General features: G+C 51.0%; 1 protein-coding gene across 2 annotated transcripts; it reads right to left on the reverse strand.

The window, feature by feature from the left end:
• Positions 1 to 95: 95 nt before the first annotated feature.
• LOC133341838 (set1/Ash2 histone methyltransferase complex subunit ASH2-like) lies at positions 96 to 13,246 on the reverse strand. Of its 2 annotated transcripts, none has more exons than XM_061550613.1 (16): positions 13,165 to 13,246; positions 8,315 to 8,384; positions 8,053 to 8,183; positions 7,288 to 7,376; positions 6,588 to 6,682; positions 6,156 to 6,251; positions 5,265 to 5,360; positions 5,013 to 5,115; positions 4,426 to 4,516; positions 3,414 to 3,631; positions 2,781 to 2,948; positions 1,962 to 2,155; positions 1,457 to 1,549; positions 1,263 to 1,361; positions 1,106 to 1,165; positions 96 to 1,006 (listed from the first exon to the last, which is right to left on the reverse strand). In XM_061550613.1, the coding sequence occupies exons 1-16, from the start codon at positions 13,215 to 13,217 to the stop codon at positions 899 to 901; spliced, it is 1,764 nt and encodes a 587-aa protein (XP_061406597.1). In that variant the 5' UTR covers positions 13,218 to 13,246; the 3' UTR covers positions 96 to 898. The 2 variants fall into 2 exon arrangements, with proteins under 2 accessions (XP_061406597.1, XP_061406598.1); XM_061550614.1 differs by having other exon boundaries at positions 5,040 to 5,115; positions 13,165 to 13,241.
• Between the last annotated feature and the right edge of the window lie 4,709 nt (positions 13,247 to 17,955).

The following is a 17,955-nucleotide window of genomic DNA, read 5'->3' on the forward strand; positions in this document are numbered from 1 at the left end:
TCTTCAGTTTGAATGCTTTGAACAAATGTAGAAGACAATACAAAATCTGAACGCACATGCAGAGTCAAGACACCACGTAAACACAAAGACCATGGTGAGTTTTTAAAATTATAATGAGAAACATTTTTCAAAATAGAGGCTACACAATTGTATGCAAGTGCCAGGTACACTGAACGTTAAAAGCATTTGTTGGATAAGTGGAATTAATTTAAAAGCTCTGAAATAGTTGCTGTTTAATTCATATATATTCAGTTGCAAAAAGGGTGTTCCATTTTAACAACAAAGATGTATATATAAACATGGGAGATTTAAAACTCCACACGTTACAAAAAGGTGCTAAAAATGCAGCACATCACAAAAATATTTAATATTGTGACCGTAAAATGGCTGCTGATAGATTTCTTAGTTTTCTATTCTATAAAAAATATATTAAACATATTATACAAATTTGCATTCAAGTTGGTGTCAGTTTTTAAGTGCTAGATTGCAAAAAAAACTCTTACATCTTTTCTTGGTTTATAGCCTGTTTGAAGGAAACTACTGCAACTAAAAATATGCCCTCTCTTAGAAAAGGCTAAACAGTCATTACCAACAACGCATCTAATTCTCATCATTAACAATGCAAAACTTGACCACCATCTCTTTTTACGGATTCTCAACAAGTGCTGTCATGTCACATTGCACAAGTCAAAAAATTGTCTTTCATCAAAACGACTAGGTTGTACACGTTACAGCCACATGGAAATAAAAGTGTACACGCACACACAATCGCACAAAAGACGAATGTCCACCGCTCTATGCGCAGCATATGCATGTGCGGAACCAACGGGCATGCCCAGAGAGTGCAAGTCAAAGAGGCAGGTACAGGTGTAGGTGGATGTTCTCAGCGAGCGGTAGCTCACAGGTCCCATGGTGGACTCTGCCTACCCTCCACGTCCGTCTCCACGTGGTACAGCAGGTCAGAGAGCGTGTGTTCCACAACGGCATACCACCCCATGTCGCTCATCTGAAATAAACAAAGTGTGCGCCAGATTTATTACGGACATATACTGAAGACGAGTCCAGCTAAAGTGTGGAAAATTTTGATTAAAAAAAAATAACTCACGGGTTGATAGGTCACATCCTTAGGAGGATGCTTAAAGTTTGGTCCAAAGTTGACAGACACCTGCAACAGATGAAATGGTAGAGTGGTGGTGGTTAAACACGGTGGTCAAACATAAACACCCTTGAACCGATGACGCGATGGTTTTTTGCAAACGCACCGAGCAGCTTTTGTAAAGGGAGACAGCCGGGAAGTAAACTCCTTCATAGACGTCCTCGAATGCAGTGCCCTGCCCGACTCCATTCTTGTAAAACACCACCTGCAGTGCACATACAGCCAGGTCAATAAAGTGACGATGCATGGCTTCTGACTAGCATATTTAAAAAAAAAAACGAATAAGAAACATGGGTCCACCTTGCTGTCATGCGCTGGCTTGAGGCTTTTCTCTGCCTTGTCCACAAAGTCCTTTTCTTCAAAGTACAGGTAGCTCTTGAACTTGATTAGTGCCTGTTGGCAAGACCATCATTATCAGTTCATAAACATTTGAACAGAATTGTTTTTATGTGCCACTTCAAGTTTTTATTCTACATTAAAACCATTAATATAACACATGTATATACCATAGGAAAGCACTGTATATATGCTGTCAGAGCCACTTAGATCACGGGGAGAGCTCGTGTTTTTGGCGTAACTATAAAAATAGGCATGAGGATATGAATTATGCTCATGTCCGCAAGGCGGAGCGTAAACACTGGATATATCCACCAACGGAGTCTCATGAAGCAATGTTTGTGATCCAGTCATTTCAGTTTAAATTCTCCTTGGCTTTTGAGTGACGGGTTCAAGTTACATGCGCCTGGCTATCAGACAGCCGAGTGGCCCCCGTGCTCTCCCGGCGTTCGCCCTCCCGTGAGCGTACCTTGTCCTTGTACGTGTCGGGCAGGCAGGTGGCCGTGTGCGTATGCTCAGGTAGCGAGATGAAGAAACCGAGCGTGTCGCCCTGCGCGTAGCCGTCGGCATAGTGTCGCCCGCGCGACTGGTGGAAACGCGTGCCCTTCTTGCTGCGCCACGAGTAGCTGAACTTGTCGTAGCCGAGCGGAGCCTGCAGGTTCCCTGTCAGCAATGGGTAGTTTAGCCTTGGTTGGTGGGAGGCTCGCTTTAGCTGTTGTTACAATACGTATCAGCAAATTCATCTTTTTTGTAATACAAATTCTATTTCTGACAAAATGCAATCCAGATGGTCATGTATAGTGTGGACACACAGAAGCAAAATCAAGTGTCAAAGTGTAGCCTTGGCATTATGAACGAATGACAAGGTGGCACAGCTGATGAACACAACAGTGGTGTATATAATGCATAGGTGTTCACACACACACACACACTCCTACACTTAGACATGCAAACACAATGCGACTCGTTCACATGCAAAGATCTCCCCTCAAGCATACCGACGCTCATTCATAAAGATACATCGTGTCGAGCAGTCAAGCGAGGGAGAAAGTGAGCGGCTCACTTCAGTTCCTGAAGCTGCTGCCAACACTAAAAGAGTGAAACACTGGGCATCAAGCCGAACGAGCATTATTTATTGCCTCTATCCAGCAGTGGATTAACCAAGGTCTGTAACTATACTATTATTACAATACCTGGGGGATTGTTCCACGTGGCTGTCATGGTAGCGCTCCTCAGCAGACGTCTGTTAGTGAATGAGTGCTGCGAGGGTTGGTGCAAAGCATCTTACCGAGGCTTTGTGACCAGCCAATGCGCGCAGCGCTTCCTGTGGGCATCTCGTCCACCGTAGCCTCGAAGTACCAGGCCCCGCGGCGCACACCGTGTGAGGCGCGCACCATCGAGTAGCCCTTGTCACCCGTCACCGTCAGCCGGTCATCGGAGATTTTTAGCTGGGGCGCTAACAATCCAAAAACACGGGAACATATATCAACGGGGTTTATAAACGCAGATGCACTTATATCATGTAATAATATTACATATAGGCTAATGGGAAGAACTAAACTGTAGAAGGGACACACAAAAATAAGAAACGCAAATGAGAGTTAAAACAACAGACCAAGACAGTCGATTCTTCTTCTTGGTTCTTTCGGTAAAGTCACGTAGAAGGGAAGTAATAAAATAATAAAAATAAAACATAATAAAATAATTCTCGCGACGTTTCGGCCACAACGCAAGCAGCCGTCCTCACGTGAATTTACCGAAAGAACCAAGAAGATGATTCCCTGCAGTCACGAAAGCTTTAAATCGAAATTTAAGACAGTCGATTCTTGAGTCAAATCGCGACCCCAATTGATGACAATCCGTGGGTTGGCCGTGGGAGAGGGTGGTGAGAATGTGTGCGTGCCCGGTGTGCACGTCTCACCGCGGTCGTGCAGTGCGAGCAGCACGCGCTCGTAGAGGCACGAGCGGTACAGGTCCCCGGGGATCGGCTTCCCGGCCCACGAGTCCAGCTCGACCCGCTCGGGGTCCGGCGCGTGGGGGTCGGGCTCCGCCAGCACGTAGCGGTAGCCGTCCTTGTTGAAGGGATGCTCCAGCGGGTAGCCGTGGGGGGGCAGGCGTTGTGACTGGAACAGCGGGTCACTGCGCAAGACAATACGCCGCATTGATAGAAATCTTGCAAACTGCCAGGCAGCCGGCGATCCAGCTGGCAGCGGTGGCCCCCACAGCTCCTTCTGCTCCCGTCTGCCTATTCTCCCTTCCGCTTCTATAAGATTTCCATGCTGAAAACGACATTTGTTCAGCTTCCGGAAAAAGGCATGCAGCCAAGCCGACTGCTTCCACGCTGTTCCAGAAGACTCATGTTACGAGAGCGGCTTACTACTCCAGAAGTCACGTAATTATTACGTTATTTCCAATTGTGTGTTTATGTTTTTCACAAACTGGTATATTTTGCAAAACCTGATTCCGTGCCGTCAACAGACACCCAACTTAAGTGTTCATCATCTGCCCTTCATATATAACAGATGGTGGGTTATTGCAGTATACATAGATGAAATGAAATGGTATAACCCATACCCGCTTTGACCTGAGGCAACAGCAGAAAGTGAGACTAGTGATTGTGATCTCTGATAGTGAGTCAAGGTGGTTTAATGATCAAGTAAGCTTGGGTGGCTCTCATCCCTCGTGCACAACCATGAAACATTTGTGTATATTCTACATTCCTATGATGGAGCGAGTCAACCTAGAGTACAACCAACAACTTTTGACATTCCACAACATTTTATTGACCCTGAAGGAACGAGGGACTAAGCTGAACCACAATAGACTCATACAATCATCCGCAACACACACAATATTTTCTCATCTCTCCTTTCCCGGTTTATGATGATCACATCGAGTCAAATGAATGGTTTCGTGCGACAGCTGCCACTCACTGCCGGGTGCGCTTAGCCGTCGGTGGGGTGACGCCTTCTTGCCTCCGCTTTGCGCCGCGTCCTTTGCCGCTGCCACTGATCCCGAAGCCACCTGGTATACAACAGCCTCAAGTCAAGTTCACCTATTTCTTTATATTCGTAGCTAACCTGTTGTACGTGTGGGTGGTGGAAAAAAGGATGGCCATTTTACACGTACAACTCTGGTGTACACATTCGTGGACGAGTTGTAAATTTGACACGGAGGCTTTCGTGAACAATGTTATTCATAACAAATGCTTTCTGGGTTAGATGGCGGAAGTACAAATGTGTCGGTAACCCGCCACTACCCGACAAAGCCAATTGGTAAGGTTAGTTACGTAAACAAAACGTGACAATTAGTTACATCATTGCCCGATGATGTTGGATTTAATTACCAGCGAAACGGCGTACTCAAATTGTAAATGTCGATTTACTCTCCGAAACGTCGGTGGGCTGAAGTAGTAACTAATTTGTACGTGTTGTTTACATGACAAACATTACTAATTGGCTGTGTCGGGTGGTGGCAGGTTAACGACACACTTATACTCATGCGATCTAACCCAAAATACCTTTATTAGGAGTTGTAAATTCTTTACCATTCGAACTGGCTGCAGCGGCCGGTGTCCCAGGCTGCTTCTGACCTTCATACGACGGGCCTATGTTAGTCAGGTCCTAAAGAAAAGAAAAAATAAACATGTTTTTTAATAAATAAACATTGGTAATTGATGTTGCTGTGTGCTGCAGAAACAATTTGTCAATGAGACTATGTTTTCATACAATACATTCATCAGTGTCAGTTGTTGTTGTTGTGTAATAGGCACCTGATCTAAGAGGCCAAACTTTGGGTATTCGTCTTGAGAGTCCTTGCTTCCTGGGTCTGGGTTTTCTTTCACGAGGAATACATCACGCTCCTTCGTCTACACAAACGCACACGTGAAAAACACAACAACATAATCATATTTAGAGGCCAACACGAGGTGAGGTCCTCTACCTACGAAAACCAGTGTTGAAATCTCCCATGGAGACAAGGTCTGCCAAAACTTTTGTTTGGCATTGCTGGGTTTACCAGCGAGTTGGTAGTGGCGTCTCAGGACTTAATGGGCTTCGCATAGATAAAAACTATGGCACAACGCAGCTCAAGAAGTTGAGAACTTTTACTTTCAATGAAATGCAACGGCACTTTTTATTTTTCTTTCTAGATTTGAAGTTTTCGTGACTGCAAGGATTCATACTCTTTGGTTTTTTTGGTAAAGTCACGTAGATAAAAAAATTAATAAACAAAATAGAATGAAAACTACTAAAATAAACTTATTTTGTCTCGAAACACCTACGTTGACCGACTTTCAGCTCTCCTACACGAATGCAAAGATTTGTTAATGACAAAAAATGCTTTAAAATTAGTCGAGTGTATCGATATGACCCAATAGTTAAAGCGGCAAGGACCGATAGTTACTGTTTTCAAATGCATGGGATTCTGTCGTGGTAACACTATTGTGCCGAAGGGTAAATTTTTCTCGATGATGATGCTTTAAACCCGTGTTAGAGAGCCTGGGATGCACAGCCTAGATACGTATAACAAGAAATGTAAAATTTTCTTGGGTCAAGTCTTCTTTCAGGTTTTGCACCACGGGTGCAGCCGATTCATGGGTGTCAGCACCAGCTGTGAAAACTTTAATACACCATCTTCCCACCTCCTGTGGCAGCAGCCTTACCATAGTCTTGACAATGTTGTTCTGCCATGTGAGCTTGTTTGGTCGTTGCCGTGTTGTCATGCATTCCCAGTGTCTGTCGATGAATGGGATGATGTCCTGGTGGATCGTGGGAATCGGAAACACATAAAGCATTATTCTTGGTTCTTTCGGTAAAGTCACGTAGAAGGGAAATAATAAAAGAATACAAATATTAAAAATAATTTTTTTTTTATTTTATTATTTCCCTTCTACGTGACTTTACCGAAAGAACCAAGAATATGAATCCCTGCAGTCACGAAAGCTTTAAATCAAAACATAAAGCATTGTTGCACATAGCTGTGGAACACACAACATTGAATAAATTCATAATTTCAACAATGGCTCAATGAACGTTAACTCAGCGAAAAACACCTACAGCATAGATGGCACATAAGGCAAGAGTCAAGAACATACCTTGTCTTTGGAGAACATTGTTTTGGGATGATCGTCCTGCATGCGTGATGTCCATGTGAGGTTTGCCAGTGCAGTCAGACACATCTCTTTGAGAGCTGTACAAGTACAAGGTACAATACAACCATCTTGATTTTAAGCTTTCGTTACTGCAGAATCCATACTCTTTGGTTCTTTCGGTAAAGTCACGTAGGTATAAAAATAAAATAAATCGTTTTAAAACTGTCTGCATCAGCAGCAGGCCATACTTTCCATCTGATGACGGACGCTTGTGTTGCGCCCGAAACGTCGTGATTTATTTTATTTTTTATACCTACGTGACTTTACCAAAAGAACCAAAGAGTACAATATAACCACTTTAAACCAAAACTTAGGTGTGGCATAAATATGCAGTAGACTTTACAATCATTATACAAGGAAAGCATCATTTACAAAAAATATAGAGTGAGCCTTAAAGTTTAATTTTCTGAATTAAATGTAAGTCTACAAAAGCCAGTGCTTTAAATGTATTTTAGAAAAATTACATTAAATAGTTATTCACTAAATGCCAAGTCACAGCAATGTCGAGCAACACAAAACAAGTGAATTTCCAAAACAGAAATCTAATTAAAAAACACGAAGCACGTTGAAATTAACTTAAGACTCCAAATAATTTCCAAAAACACTCTGAAGCGCTTGCACAACGCGCAGTTGAATAACTTACTTGCAGGTTTTCGTAAGAAGTAGGTGTTGCCACTATGATGGCAAATGTTGCAATGAAAGACATAGTTGGTGATAAATGGAACACACGTGCTGTTGGAAGAGAAATAAGGTCACCGATTTCAAAAAATGGCTAAAATATAACAAGCATGTCTCATCCATGGCAATGATCAACCTTGGTCAAGAAATGTACAAAGATGTACAACATCTATTCAAGACATTTTCTAACAAACACATTCCTGCGGAGGGAGCCGGTAGGAACGTTGGGTTGCTCGGTCAATGGCCAGGGTCAACGGCGGCGTGGTGTATTCCGCAAATATGCCCGACTGTGAGGGCGGGCACAAGCCGGCGTGAGTAGGTTAATCGTTGAGTTTTATAAGGGCACCACGGGGTGACCAGCCCCTCCCCACCCAGCCCCACCCAGCCCCTCCAAACACCCTCCCCACCCAGCCCCTCCCTCCCCACCCAGCTCCTCCCTGCACGACGGACGGACACAATATTCCCCTGTGGGCTGGTGTAACCAGGAGGTTCCTACCAGTAAAACAATTGGCAACAAGAGTTTATTCTACCATGCAAAAAAAAAGACATTTTAGTCCATCTTACTATGGGCATTCGGTACTATTTTCCAGTAGCATTTGTTTAAGACACAGTAAAAAGTCAAAACCAATCCATAGATTTCCTACTTAAGTAAATGCTGCTAGAAGACATCCTGCCGTAAAACATGACATCATTTTGACACAATGTAACTGGCGGCGGGTTGTGTGCTTACCTGGTGTCAATGCTGAAGCTCTCGGCCGTGAACCACTTCATACAGATGCCGCACTGCAGTTCTACATGGCCCTGCCGCCTCTCCTCTTCAACCTCCACTGCAGAAAGTGTTGCCTCCACCACACTCACCTCCTGCATGTGCGCAGATACAACTAATTGCATGCATATCTCAACCCAAATGCACGCATATCGCACCCATATTTCATGCACTTATTGTTTGTGAATTTTGGCAAAAATGCAGGAAGGAAAAGTAATGGCAATACCTCTGTGTCTGGTTGGGATGTGACAGTCTCCTCTTCAATCATTGCTTCTGGCTGATTGTCTGACTTTGCACTGCAGTCAATGGACACAAGAAAGGTACAGAATGTGACTACATACACACATTATTTCCCCAGCAAAGTCCTGATGCTTCTCAATGCTCGTAAACTAGAGAGAAGGCAATACATAAGTGCGTACACATGAAAACAGATAGCAAACATAGCACTTTTTACAGAGGTACTGTACATTCTCTTTGGTTCTTTCGGTAAAGTCACGCAGGTAGAAAGAATTTATAATTAATCGCGACGTTTCGATCGCAACACAAGCAATCGTCATCAGGTAGAAAGATACAGCCGTAGAACTGCTGAACAAGAAAGGGCTGCTGCAACAAGAGGTTATATATAGGTTTGAGGTGGGTGTCACCCAAGGGTAAGTGGGCGGGGTCAGAGATGAAAAGGAGTCCCCTCGCCGTACGCACGCACAACAGCTGTGCCAAAGAAGGATTGGCATGTTAATGCAAACGAGCACAATGGGAAAATGAGCGCCGTCACCGCACACGAGGACCGTTACCGCACGCACGTACAACAGCTGCGTTAATGGGAGAGACATACAGCCTATTGAACAGCGAGAGCTACCGTTACGTCGAGGCAAAAGGGGGCTGCGGTGGCTTTGTCAGTGAAGATAGCATGTCTGTGTCAGAGGACCGGCATAGCGCTACCTCATGGGCAACACAAGCTGCGGCGTTGGCTGCTGCACAGTGAGAGGCCAGCGTATGAACGCCAGAGAACCAAGCAAGCCAAGGGGTGGTACCTACGTGACTTTACCGAAAGAACCAAAGAGTATGGATTCCTGCAGTCACGAAAGCTTCAAATCAAGATTGTACTGTACATTGTGTGCAAATAAGGTAAAAACAACACCCTTTAATCAGTGTACACGTGTAGTAACAGCAGTACACTTCACATAAGGGGCCGTCCATAAATGACGTCACGTGATTTTGACGATTTTTGACATGCCCCCCCCTCGTCACACGGCGTCACAAACCGTCAGACCCCCCCCTCAAATGACGTCACAAAAAGTCAGACCCCCCCCCCCCAAAAAATAAAACACATGCTTCAAATCGCTTTAAACTATTGTCATTGTAGTGCATATTTAATGTGGCGCTGCACTCTGATGTTGTAGGAGAAAACATTTATTAAAGAGTATATTTCTCAAAAAGTCTATTTCTCAACCCCCCCCTCGTCACACATCGTCACAAATGTCTGACCCCCCCCCCCCCCCTAGGTGCGTGACGTTATTTATGGACGGCCCCTAATGTACATAAAGTGTATATTGAAAATAAAATAATAATTTAAACTTTAAACGTACACAGCATCCGCTCCCTCATAGAAAGAGAATTAGTCGGAGGCGTGGACCCACAGACAAGTGGGATGTCATCCAGGTGGTAAGCCAGCGCGAACAAAAAGGAGTACCCAGAGAAAACCCACGCGTGCGAGGAGGCAACACTCGATCCCATTCAGATCTAACGGTTGGGAGATTAATCCAGTTTTCTGTACCGCATCCTCCTGGCAAGCCAAAGCGGTGGTAGCTCAACACCCACGCGGTGTTTGATAAGATTTGTACGACACATCAACCCTCGCCTCGGCAGTCCTGGAATAAAGGCATGCAACACACCCCGCACAGCTGACATACTTCATAATTGTATATGATATGAAGAGACCCCCCCCCCCCCGCAACCACTGAGGTGTGAATAGGCTACTAGGCAAGTACTGTTAGCGAGAACCTATTAAGGCCAGAAAGACCCACAAGGCGGCAAAGTGAGGCAAACACCACACCTGGCCTGTCTATCCAGTGCTGTTTTCACAAAGAACCAAATATTCAATTTCAGTCGACTTTGGGAGATATTCAAGAAATTGCTTACATCAGGAGCAGGAGTCGAACTCCACCACCACATTACATAAAACACACATACTTCAAATACCCATCATACACACACACACACGAGTGATGCTTTGTTAATCGACTAATGGATGAGGGGCCTCTCCACGCCATGCGGGTCGTGGGGATTATTTGACCATACTTCACCACGCCGGTCAACGGAGGTTTGTGAAGGAGGGGAGTATGGAGTATATGCAATGTAAACTGTATGCACGTTAACACTCAAGACTGCACACACTGTAAGAATGTTAACCCCGCAAACGCGTCAACTCGCGATATCAAGAAGCACCAACTCAAACACTCGCGCAATCAAGCCACTAATTGATGCTAAACAATAAAACACCAATACAATATCCTGTAATTCTTGGAACTTATGAGCACGTTTCCCCACACCCCTTGTATTGTAACATCATGGGGGGGGGCGTCTTATAATCCAGTGTGTGCGTGCCCGTGTGTGGCGTGTGAGATGATCGGCTTCTGTGGAGGAGGCTCGTGAAGGACGCTGCTTCTGGGCAGGTTGGAGGCAGTCGCATTCCAGTAACAACACAGAGCGGAGGAGTAACGCTCACAACAACGAGCGGAGCGCTGGACAGATAAGATGCAGCAAGTTGGTACCGTAAGGGGGTACACAGCAAGAATGCATCTATCGGTCATCTCAGTCAGCCAATCCATGGCACCTGCAGTGTGTCCTGTGACCTCCTCCTGCACCTAGCCTGGCACAGCAGTACAACCCATGGCACCTGCCGGGTCTGTCTCGTGACCTCCTCCTGCACCTAGCCTGGCACAGCAGTACAAACCCATGGCACCTGCTGGGTCTGTTCCGTGACCTCCTCCTGCACCTAGCCTGGCACAGCAGTACAACCCATGGCACCTGCTGGGTCTGTCACGTGACCTCCTCCTGCACCTAGCCTGGCACAGCAGTACAACCAATGGCACCTGCAGGGTCTGTCTCGTGACCTCCTCCTCATGCACCTAGCCTGGCACAGCAGTCAACCCATGGCACCTGCAGGGTCTGTCCCGTGACCTCCTCCTGCACCTAGCCTGGCACAGCAGTACAAACCCATGGCACCTGCAGGGTCTGTCCCGAGACCTCCTCCTGCACCTAGCCTGGCACAGCAGTACAACCAATGGCACCTGCAGGGTCTGTCCCGTGACCTCCTCCTGCACCTAGCCTGGCACAGCAGTACAACCCATGGCACCTGCTGGGTCTGTCTCGTGACCTCTTCCTGCACCTAGCCTGGCACAGCAGTCAACTCATGGCACCTGCAGGGTCTGTCTTGTGACCTCCTCCTGCACCTAGCCTGGCACAGCAGTACAACCCATGGCACCTGCAGGGTCTGTCTTGTGACCTCCTCCTGCACCTAGCCTGGCACAGCAGTACAACCCATGGCACCTACAGGGTCTGTCTAGAGACCTCCTCCTGCACCTGGCCTGGCACAGCAGTACAAACCCATGGCACCTGCAGGGTCTGTCATGAAACCTCCTGTCAGCAGCGAGCCTTCGACACTTTACGTGGCAGCCTCAAAGTGCACCTAGCCTGGCACAGGCGCGCAGTGGTGACGCCACCGTCACTCGGTTTTTGGTATTGGACGATCAGCGTTGTGCAGTTTAACACGGAGGCTTTCGCGACCAATATAATCCATAACACAGGTGTTGTTCGGGTTATATCGCGTAAATATAAAGTGTCGTTAAACCCGCCACCAACCAATCAGTAAGGTTGGTCACGTATGCCAGTGTGTTACTTAGTACAGCACGCCGCTGTGTTGGAGATAAAATCCACATTTAAACATCCCGAGTACGACGTTTCACGAGTAACTACAACCAGCATCATCACAAATTTAGCTGTCCGCCTGATGATGCTGGTTGTAATTACTGGCGAAACGTCGTACTCAGATTGCAAATGTTGTGGATTTACTCTCCCAACACACAACCGGTGTTGTTGTACTAGTATACTCCACTATACACTACACTATACACAATACACTACACTACTATACACTACACTACTATACACAATACACTACTATACACTATACTATACACTACACTAAACACTGCACTATACTATACACTACACACTACTATACACAATACACCACTACTATACACTACACTATACACTACACTACTATACACTACACTATACACTACACTATACACTACCCTACTATACACTACCCTACTATACACTACACTACTATACACTACACTACTATACACTACACTACTATACACTACACTACTATACACTACAATATACACTACACTACAATATACACTACACTACAATATACACTACACTATACACTGCACTATACTATACACTACACACTACTATACACAATACACCACTACTATACACTACACTATACACTACACTACTATACACTACACTATACACTACTATACACTACACTACTATACACTACAATATACACTACCCTACTATACACTACATTACTATACACTACACGATACACTACACTACTATACACTACACTCTACACACTAGTGCTGTACTAGTAACGAATTGGCACGTTCTGTTTACGTGACAATCCTCACTAATTGGTTGTGTCGGGTGGTGGCGGGTTTCACGACACATTTATACATCTACGCGTTCTAACCCCGTCCCCCCCCCCAAAAAAACACCTCTATCATGAACGTTGTACAACTCGGTCCGACAAAGCTCGGTGCCGCGTCTTTTGTTGTTTTATAATCCGCAAATATTTTTTTTAAATTAAAATCGCCAACACTTTCACCCGCCACTGTACGTACAGTACAGGTCGAAGGCCGGCGCCGCGGAAGCCGTCAACAGCGCAACGCGGGCGGCAGGAAACCAAAAGAGGCCCTTGCGTGATGGAGGAAGAGGAGGAGGAAGAGGGTGGAGGTGAATAAATAACACATCGCTGAGACCTCTCACCTCTTGTCGGTGCCGGGAGAAGCGAGCGAGCGGGGTCGATCGCCCGACGCCATCTTCCGTCTCTGTCGCCTCCCCCTCCGACCCCTCCCCAAATATCGCGAGACCTCGCATCCTCTGCCTCGTCAAGTCTCGCGAGATTTCCCCCCCACCCCCCCACTCAATCCCCCCCCACTCAACCCCTACTCACCCCCCACTTAACCCCCCACTCACCCCCCACTTAACCCCCCACTCACCCCCCACTCAACCCCCACTCACCCCCCACTTAACCCCCCCACTCACCCCCCACTTAACCCCCCACTCACCCCCCACTCAACCCCCACTCACCCCCCCCACTCAACCCCCACTCACCCCCAATTAAACCCTCACTCACCCCCCCACTCACCCCCCCCCACTCACCCCCCCACTCAACCCCCACTCACCCCCAATTAAACCCTCACTCACCCCCCCACTCACCCCCCACTCACCCCCACTCACCCCCCACTCACCCCCCCACTCAACCCCCCCCCCACTCAACCCCCCACTCAACCCACACTCACCCCCCACTCACCCCCCCACTCAACCCCCCACTCAACCCCCACTCACCCCCCCACTCAACCCCCACTCACCCCCACTCAACCCCCCACTCAACCCCCCACTCACCCCCCCACTCAACCCCCCACTCAACTCCCACTCACCCCCCCACTCACACCCCCCACTCAACCCCCACTCACCCCCTACTCACCCCCTACTCACCCCCCCCCCCCACTCAACCCCCACTCACCCCCCACTCACCCCCCACTCAACCCCCACTCACCCCCCACTCACCCCCTACTCAACCCACACTCACCCCCCCACTCACCCCCCCACTCAACCCCCACTCACCCCCCCACTCACCCCCACTCAACCCCCCACTCAACCCCCCACTCACCCCCCCACTCAACCCCCCACTCAACTCCCACTCAACCCCCACTCACCCCCCACTCACCCCCCCACTCAACCCCCCCCCCCCCCCCACTCAACCCCCCACTCAACCCACACTCACCCCCCCACTCACCCCCCCACTCAACCCCCACTCACCCCCCCACTCAACCCCCACTCACCCCCACTCAACCCCCCACTCAACCCCCCACTCACCCCCCCACTCAACCCCCCACTCAACTCCCACTCACCCCCCCACTCACACCCCCCACTCACCCCCCCCACTCACCCCCCACTCACCCCCCACTCACCCCCTACTCACCCCCCCCCCCCACTCAACCCCCACTCACCCCCCACTCACCCCCCACTCAACCCCCACTCACCCCCCACTCACCCCCTACTCAACCCCCCACTCACCCCCCACTCAACCCCCCACTCAACCCCCCACTCAACCCCCACTCAACCCTCACTCAACCCCCCACTCAACCCCCACTAAACCCCCCACTCAACCCCCACTCACCCCCCACTCAACCCCCACTCAACCCCCACTCACCCCCCCACTCACACCCCCCACTCACCTCCCCACTCAACCCCCACTCACCCCCCACTCAACCCCCACTCAAACCCCCCACTCAACCCCCACTCACCGCCCACATCACCGCCCACTCACCCGCCCACTCACACCCCCCACTCAACCCCCACTCACCCCCCACTCACCCCCCCACTCACACCCCCACTCACACCCCCACTCCACCCCCACTCACACCCCCACTCACACCCCACTCACACCCCACTCACCCCCCCACTCACACCCCCACTCACACCCCACTCACACCCCCACTCCACCCCCCACTCACACCCCCACGCACACCCCCACTCCACCCCCACACTCACACCCCCACTCACACCCCCACTCACACCCCCACTCACACCCCCACTCACACCCCCACTCACAACCCCCACTCACACCCCCACTCACACCCCCACTCACACCCCACTCACACCCCCACTCACACCCCCACTCACACCCCCACTCACACCCCCACTCACACCCCCACTCACACCCCCACTCACACCCCCACTCACACCCCCACTCACAACCCCCACTCACACCCCCACTCCCACCCCCACTCACACCCCCACTCACACCCCCACTCAACCACCCCCACTCACACCCCCACTCCACACCCCCACTCACACCCCCACTCACACCCCCACTCACACCCCCACTCACACCCCCACTCACCCCCACTCACACCCCCACTCACACCTCCACCACCCCCACTCACCCCCCCACTCTCACCCCCACTCACACCCCCACTCACACCCCCCCTCACACCCCCACTCACACCCCCACTCACACCCCCACTCACACCCCCACTCACACCCCCACTCACACCCCCACTCACACCCCACTCACACCCCCCACTCACACCCCCACTCACACACCCCACTCACACCCCACTCACACCCCCACTCACACCCCCACTCACACCCCACTCACACCCCCACTCACACCCCCACTCACACCCCCACTCAACCCCACTCACACCCCCACTCACACCCCCACTCACACCCCCACTCACACCCCCACTCACACCCCCACTCACACCCCCACTCACACCCCCACTCACACCCCCACTCACACCCCCACTCACACCCCCACTCACCATCACCCCCACTCACACCCCCACTCCACACCCCCACTCACACCCCCACCCACTCACCCCCACTCACACCCCCACTCACACCCCCACTCACACCCCCACTCACACCCCCACTCACACCCCCACTCACACCCCACTCACACCCCACTCACACCCCCACTCACACCCCCACTCACACCCCCACTCACACCCCCACTCACACCCCCACTCACACCCCCACTCACACCCCCACTCACACCCCCACTCACAACCCCCACTCACACCCCTCACACCCCCACTCACACCCCCATCACACCCCCACTCACACCCCCCCACTCACACCCCCACTCACACCCCCACTCACACCCCCACTTCACACCCCCACTCACACCCCCACTCACACCCCCACGCACCCCCACGCACCCCCACTCACACCGCCACGCACACCCCCACTCACACCCCCACTCACACCCCCACTCACACCCCCACTCACACCCCCACTCACACCCCCACTCACACCCCCACTCACACCCCCACTCACACCCCCCCTCACACCCCCACTCACACCCCCACTCACACCCACTCACACCCCACTCACACCCCCACTCACACCCCCACTCACACCCCCACTCACACCCCCACTCACACCCCCACTCACACCCCCACTCACACACCCCACTCACACCCCCCTCACACCCCCACTCCACAACCCCCACTCACACCCCCACTCACACCCCCACTCACACCCCCACTCACACCCCCACTCACACCCCACTCACACCCCCACTCACACCCCCACTCACACCCCCACTCACACCCCCACTCCACCCCACTCCACACCCCCACTCACACCCCACTCCACCCTCACAACCCCACTCACACCCCCACTCACACCCCCACTCACACCCCCACTCACACCCCACGCACCCCCACTCAACCCCCCACTCACACCCCCACTCCACCCCCACTCACACCCCCACTCCACCCCCACTCACACCCCCACTCACACCCCACTCACACCCCCACTCCACCCCCACTCACACCCCCACTCACACCCCCACTCACACCCCCACTCACACCCCCACTCACCCCCACTCACACCCACTCACCCTCACACCCCCACTCACACCCCCACTCCACCCCCACTCACAACCCCCACTCACACCCCCACTCACGGACCCCCACTCACACCCCCACTCACACCCCCACTCACACCCCCACTCACACCCCCACTCACACCCCCACTCACACCCCCACTCACACCCCACTCACCCCCCCACTCACACCCCCACTCACACCCCCACTCACACCCCCACTCACACCCCCACTCACACCCCCACTCACACCCCCACTCACACCCCCACTCACACCCCCACTCACACCCCCACTCACACCCCCACTCACCCCCCACTCAACCCCCCACTCAACCCCCACTCACCCCCACTCACCCCCCACACACCCACCCACTCACCCCCCACTCACACCCCGCACTCAACCCCGCACTCAACCCCCACTCACCCCCACTCACCCCCCACTCACCCCCCACTCACCCCCCCCCACTCACCCCCCCCACTCACCCCCACTCAACCCCCACTCACCCCCACTCACCCCCACTCACCCCCACTCACCCCCCACTCAACCCCCACTCAACCCCCACCCACCCCCACTCACCCCCCACTCACCCCCCCCCACTCACCCCCCACTCACCCCCCCACTCAACCCCCACTCACCCCCACACCCCCACCCCACATCCCCCACTCACCCCCCACACCCCCACCCCACCCACGTACGCTAAGCTGCGTGGAAGAATCATGGGGGGGGCCCCTCGTTCACCCTCTGCCATAACCCCCCTACTTGCCCGAGCAGCTTGAGAACACCCGAGTCTTGAAACTGAGGAATTGGGAAGGGGAGTTCACCCAGATCTGGGGAATCGTCGTGAATGACACTCCAGAGACCTTGAGTTTACTCAATTGAACTTGAAATGAGACCGACTCCCTTAAACTCTTTCCCCGTTTCCTTTCCCAAACAAAAGGGATCTGAAGTATCACGTCCCCCTACGGTCCTACACGTCCCCGTTAGTTGTCTGTCCGAGCCACTTTTCCCGCTCTGTACCACTCACCTGTCACGAAAGTTGCATATCCCCCCCCCCCCCCCCCCAACGTGATTGGATCAATAAAAAATCATTTACAAAAAAAAAGTATTGCTTACAAACGGATGCTGCATCTAAGACTGAACTCAAAGAGTGACC

Source organism: Lethenteron reissneri, chromosome 12, assembly GCF_015708825.2.
Source record: "Lethenteron reissneri isolate LAM-NWPU_2019-01 chromosome 12, ASM1570882v1, whole genome shotgun sequence".
In the NCBI taxonomy this organism is placed as follows: domain Eukaryota; kingdom Metazoa; phylum Chordata; class Hyperoartia; order Petromyzontiformes; family Petromyzontidae; genus Lethenteron; species Lethenteron reissneri.

Bases quoted from the DNA above. Each gene is read 5' to 3' on its own strand.
- LOC133341838 (XM_061550613.1), bottom strand. From the start codon at position 13,217: ATGGCGTCGGGCGATCGACCCCGCTCGCTCGCTTCTCCCGGCACCGAC. The intron at 8,385-13,164 runs GTGAGAGGTCTC...CATTGACTGCAG, and splicing joins TCTCCCGGCACCGACAAGAG to TGCAAAGTCAGACAATCAGC. The intron at 5,361-6,155 runs GTAAGGCTGCTG...GCGTTTGTGTAG, and splicing joins ACAACATTGTCAAGACTATG to ACGAAGGAGCGTGATGTATT.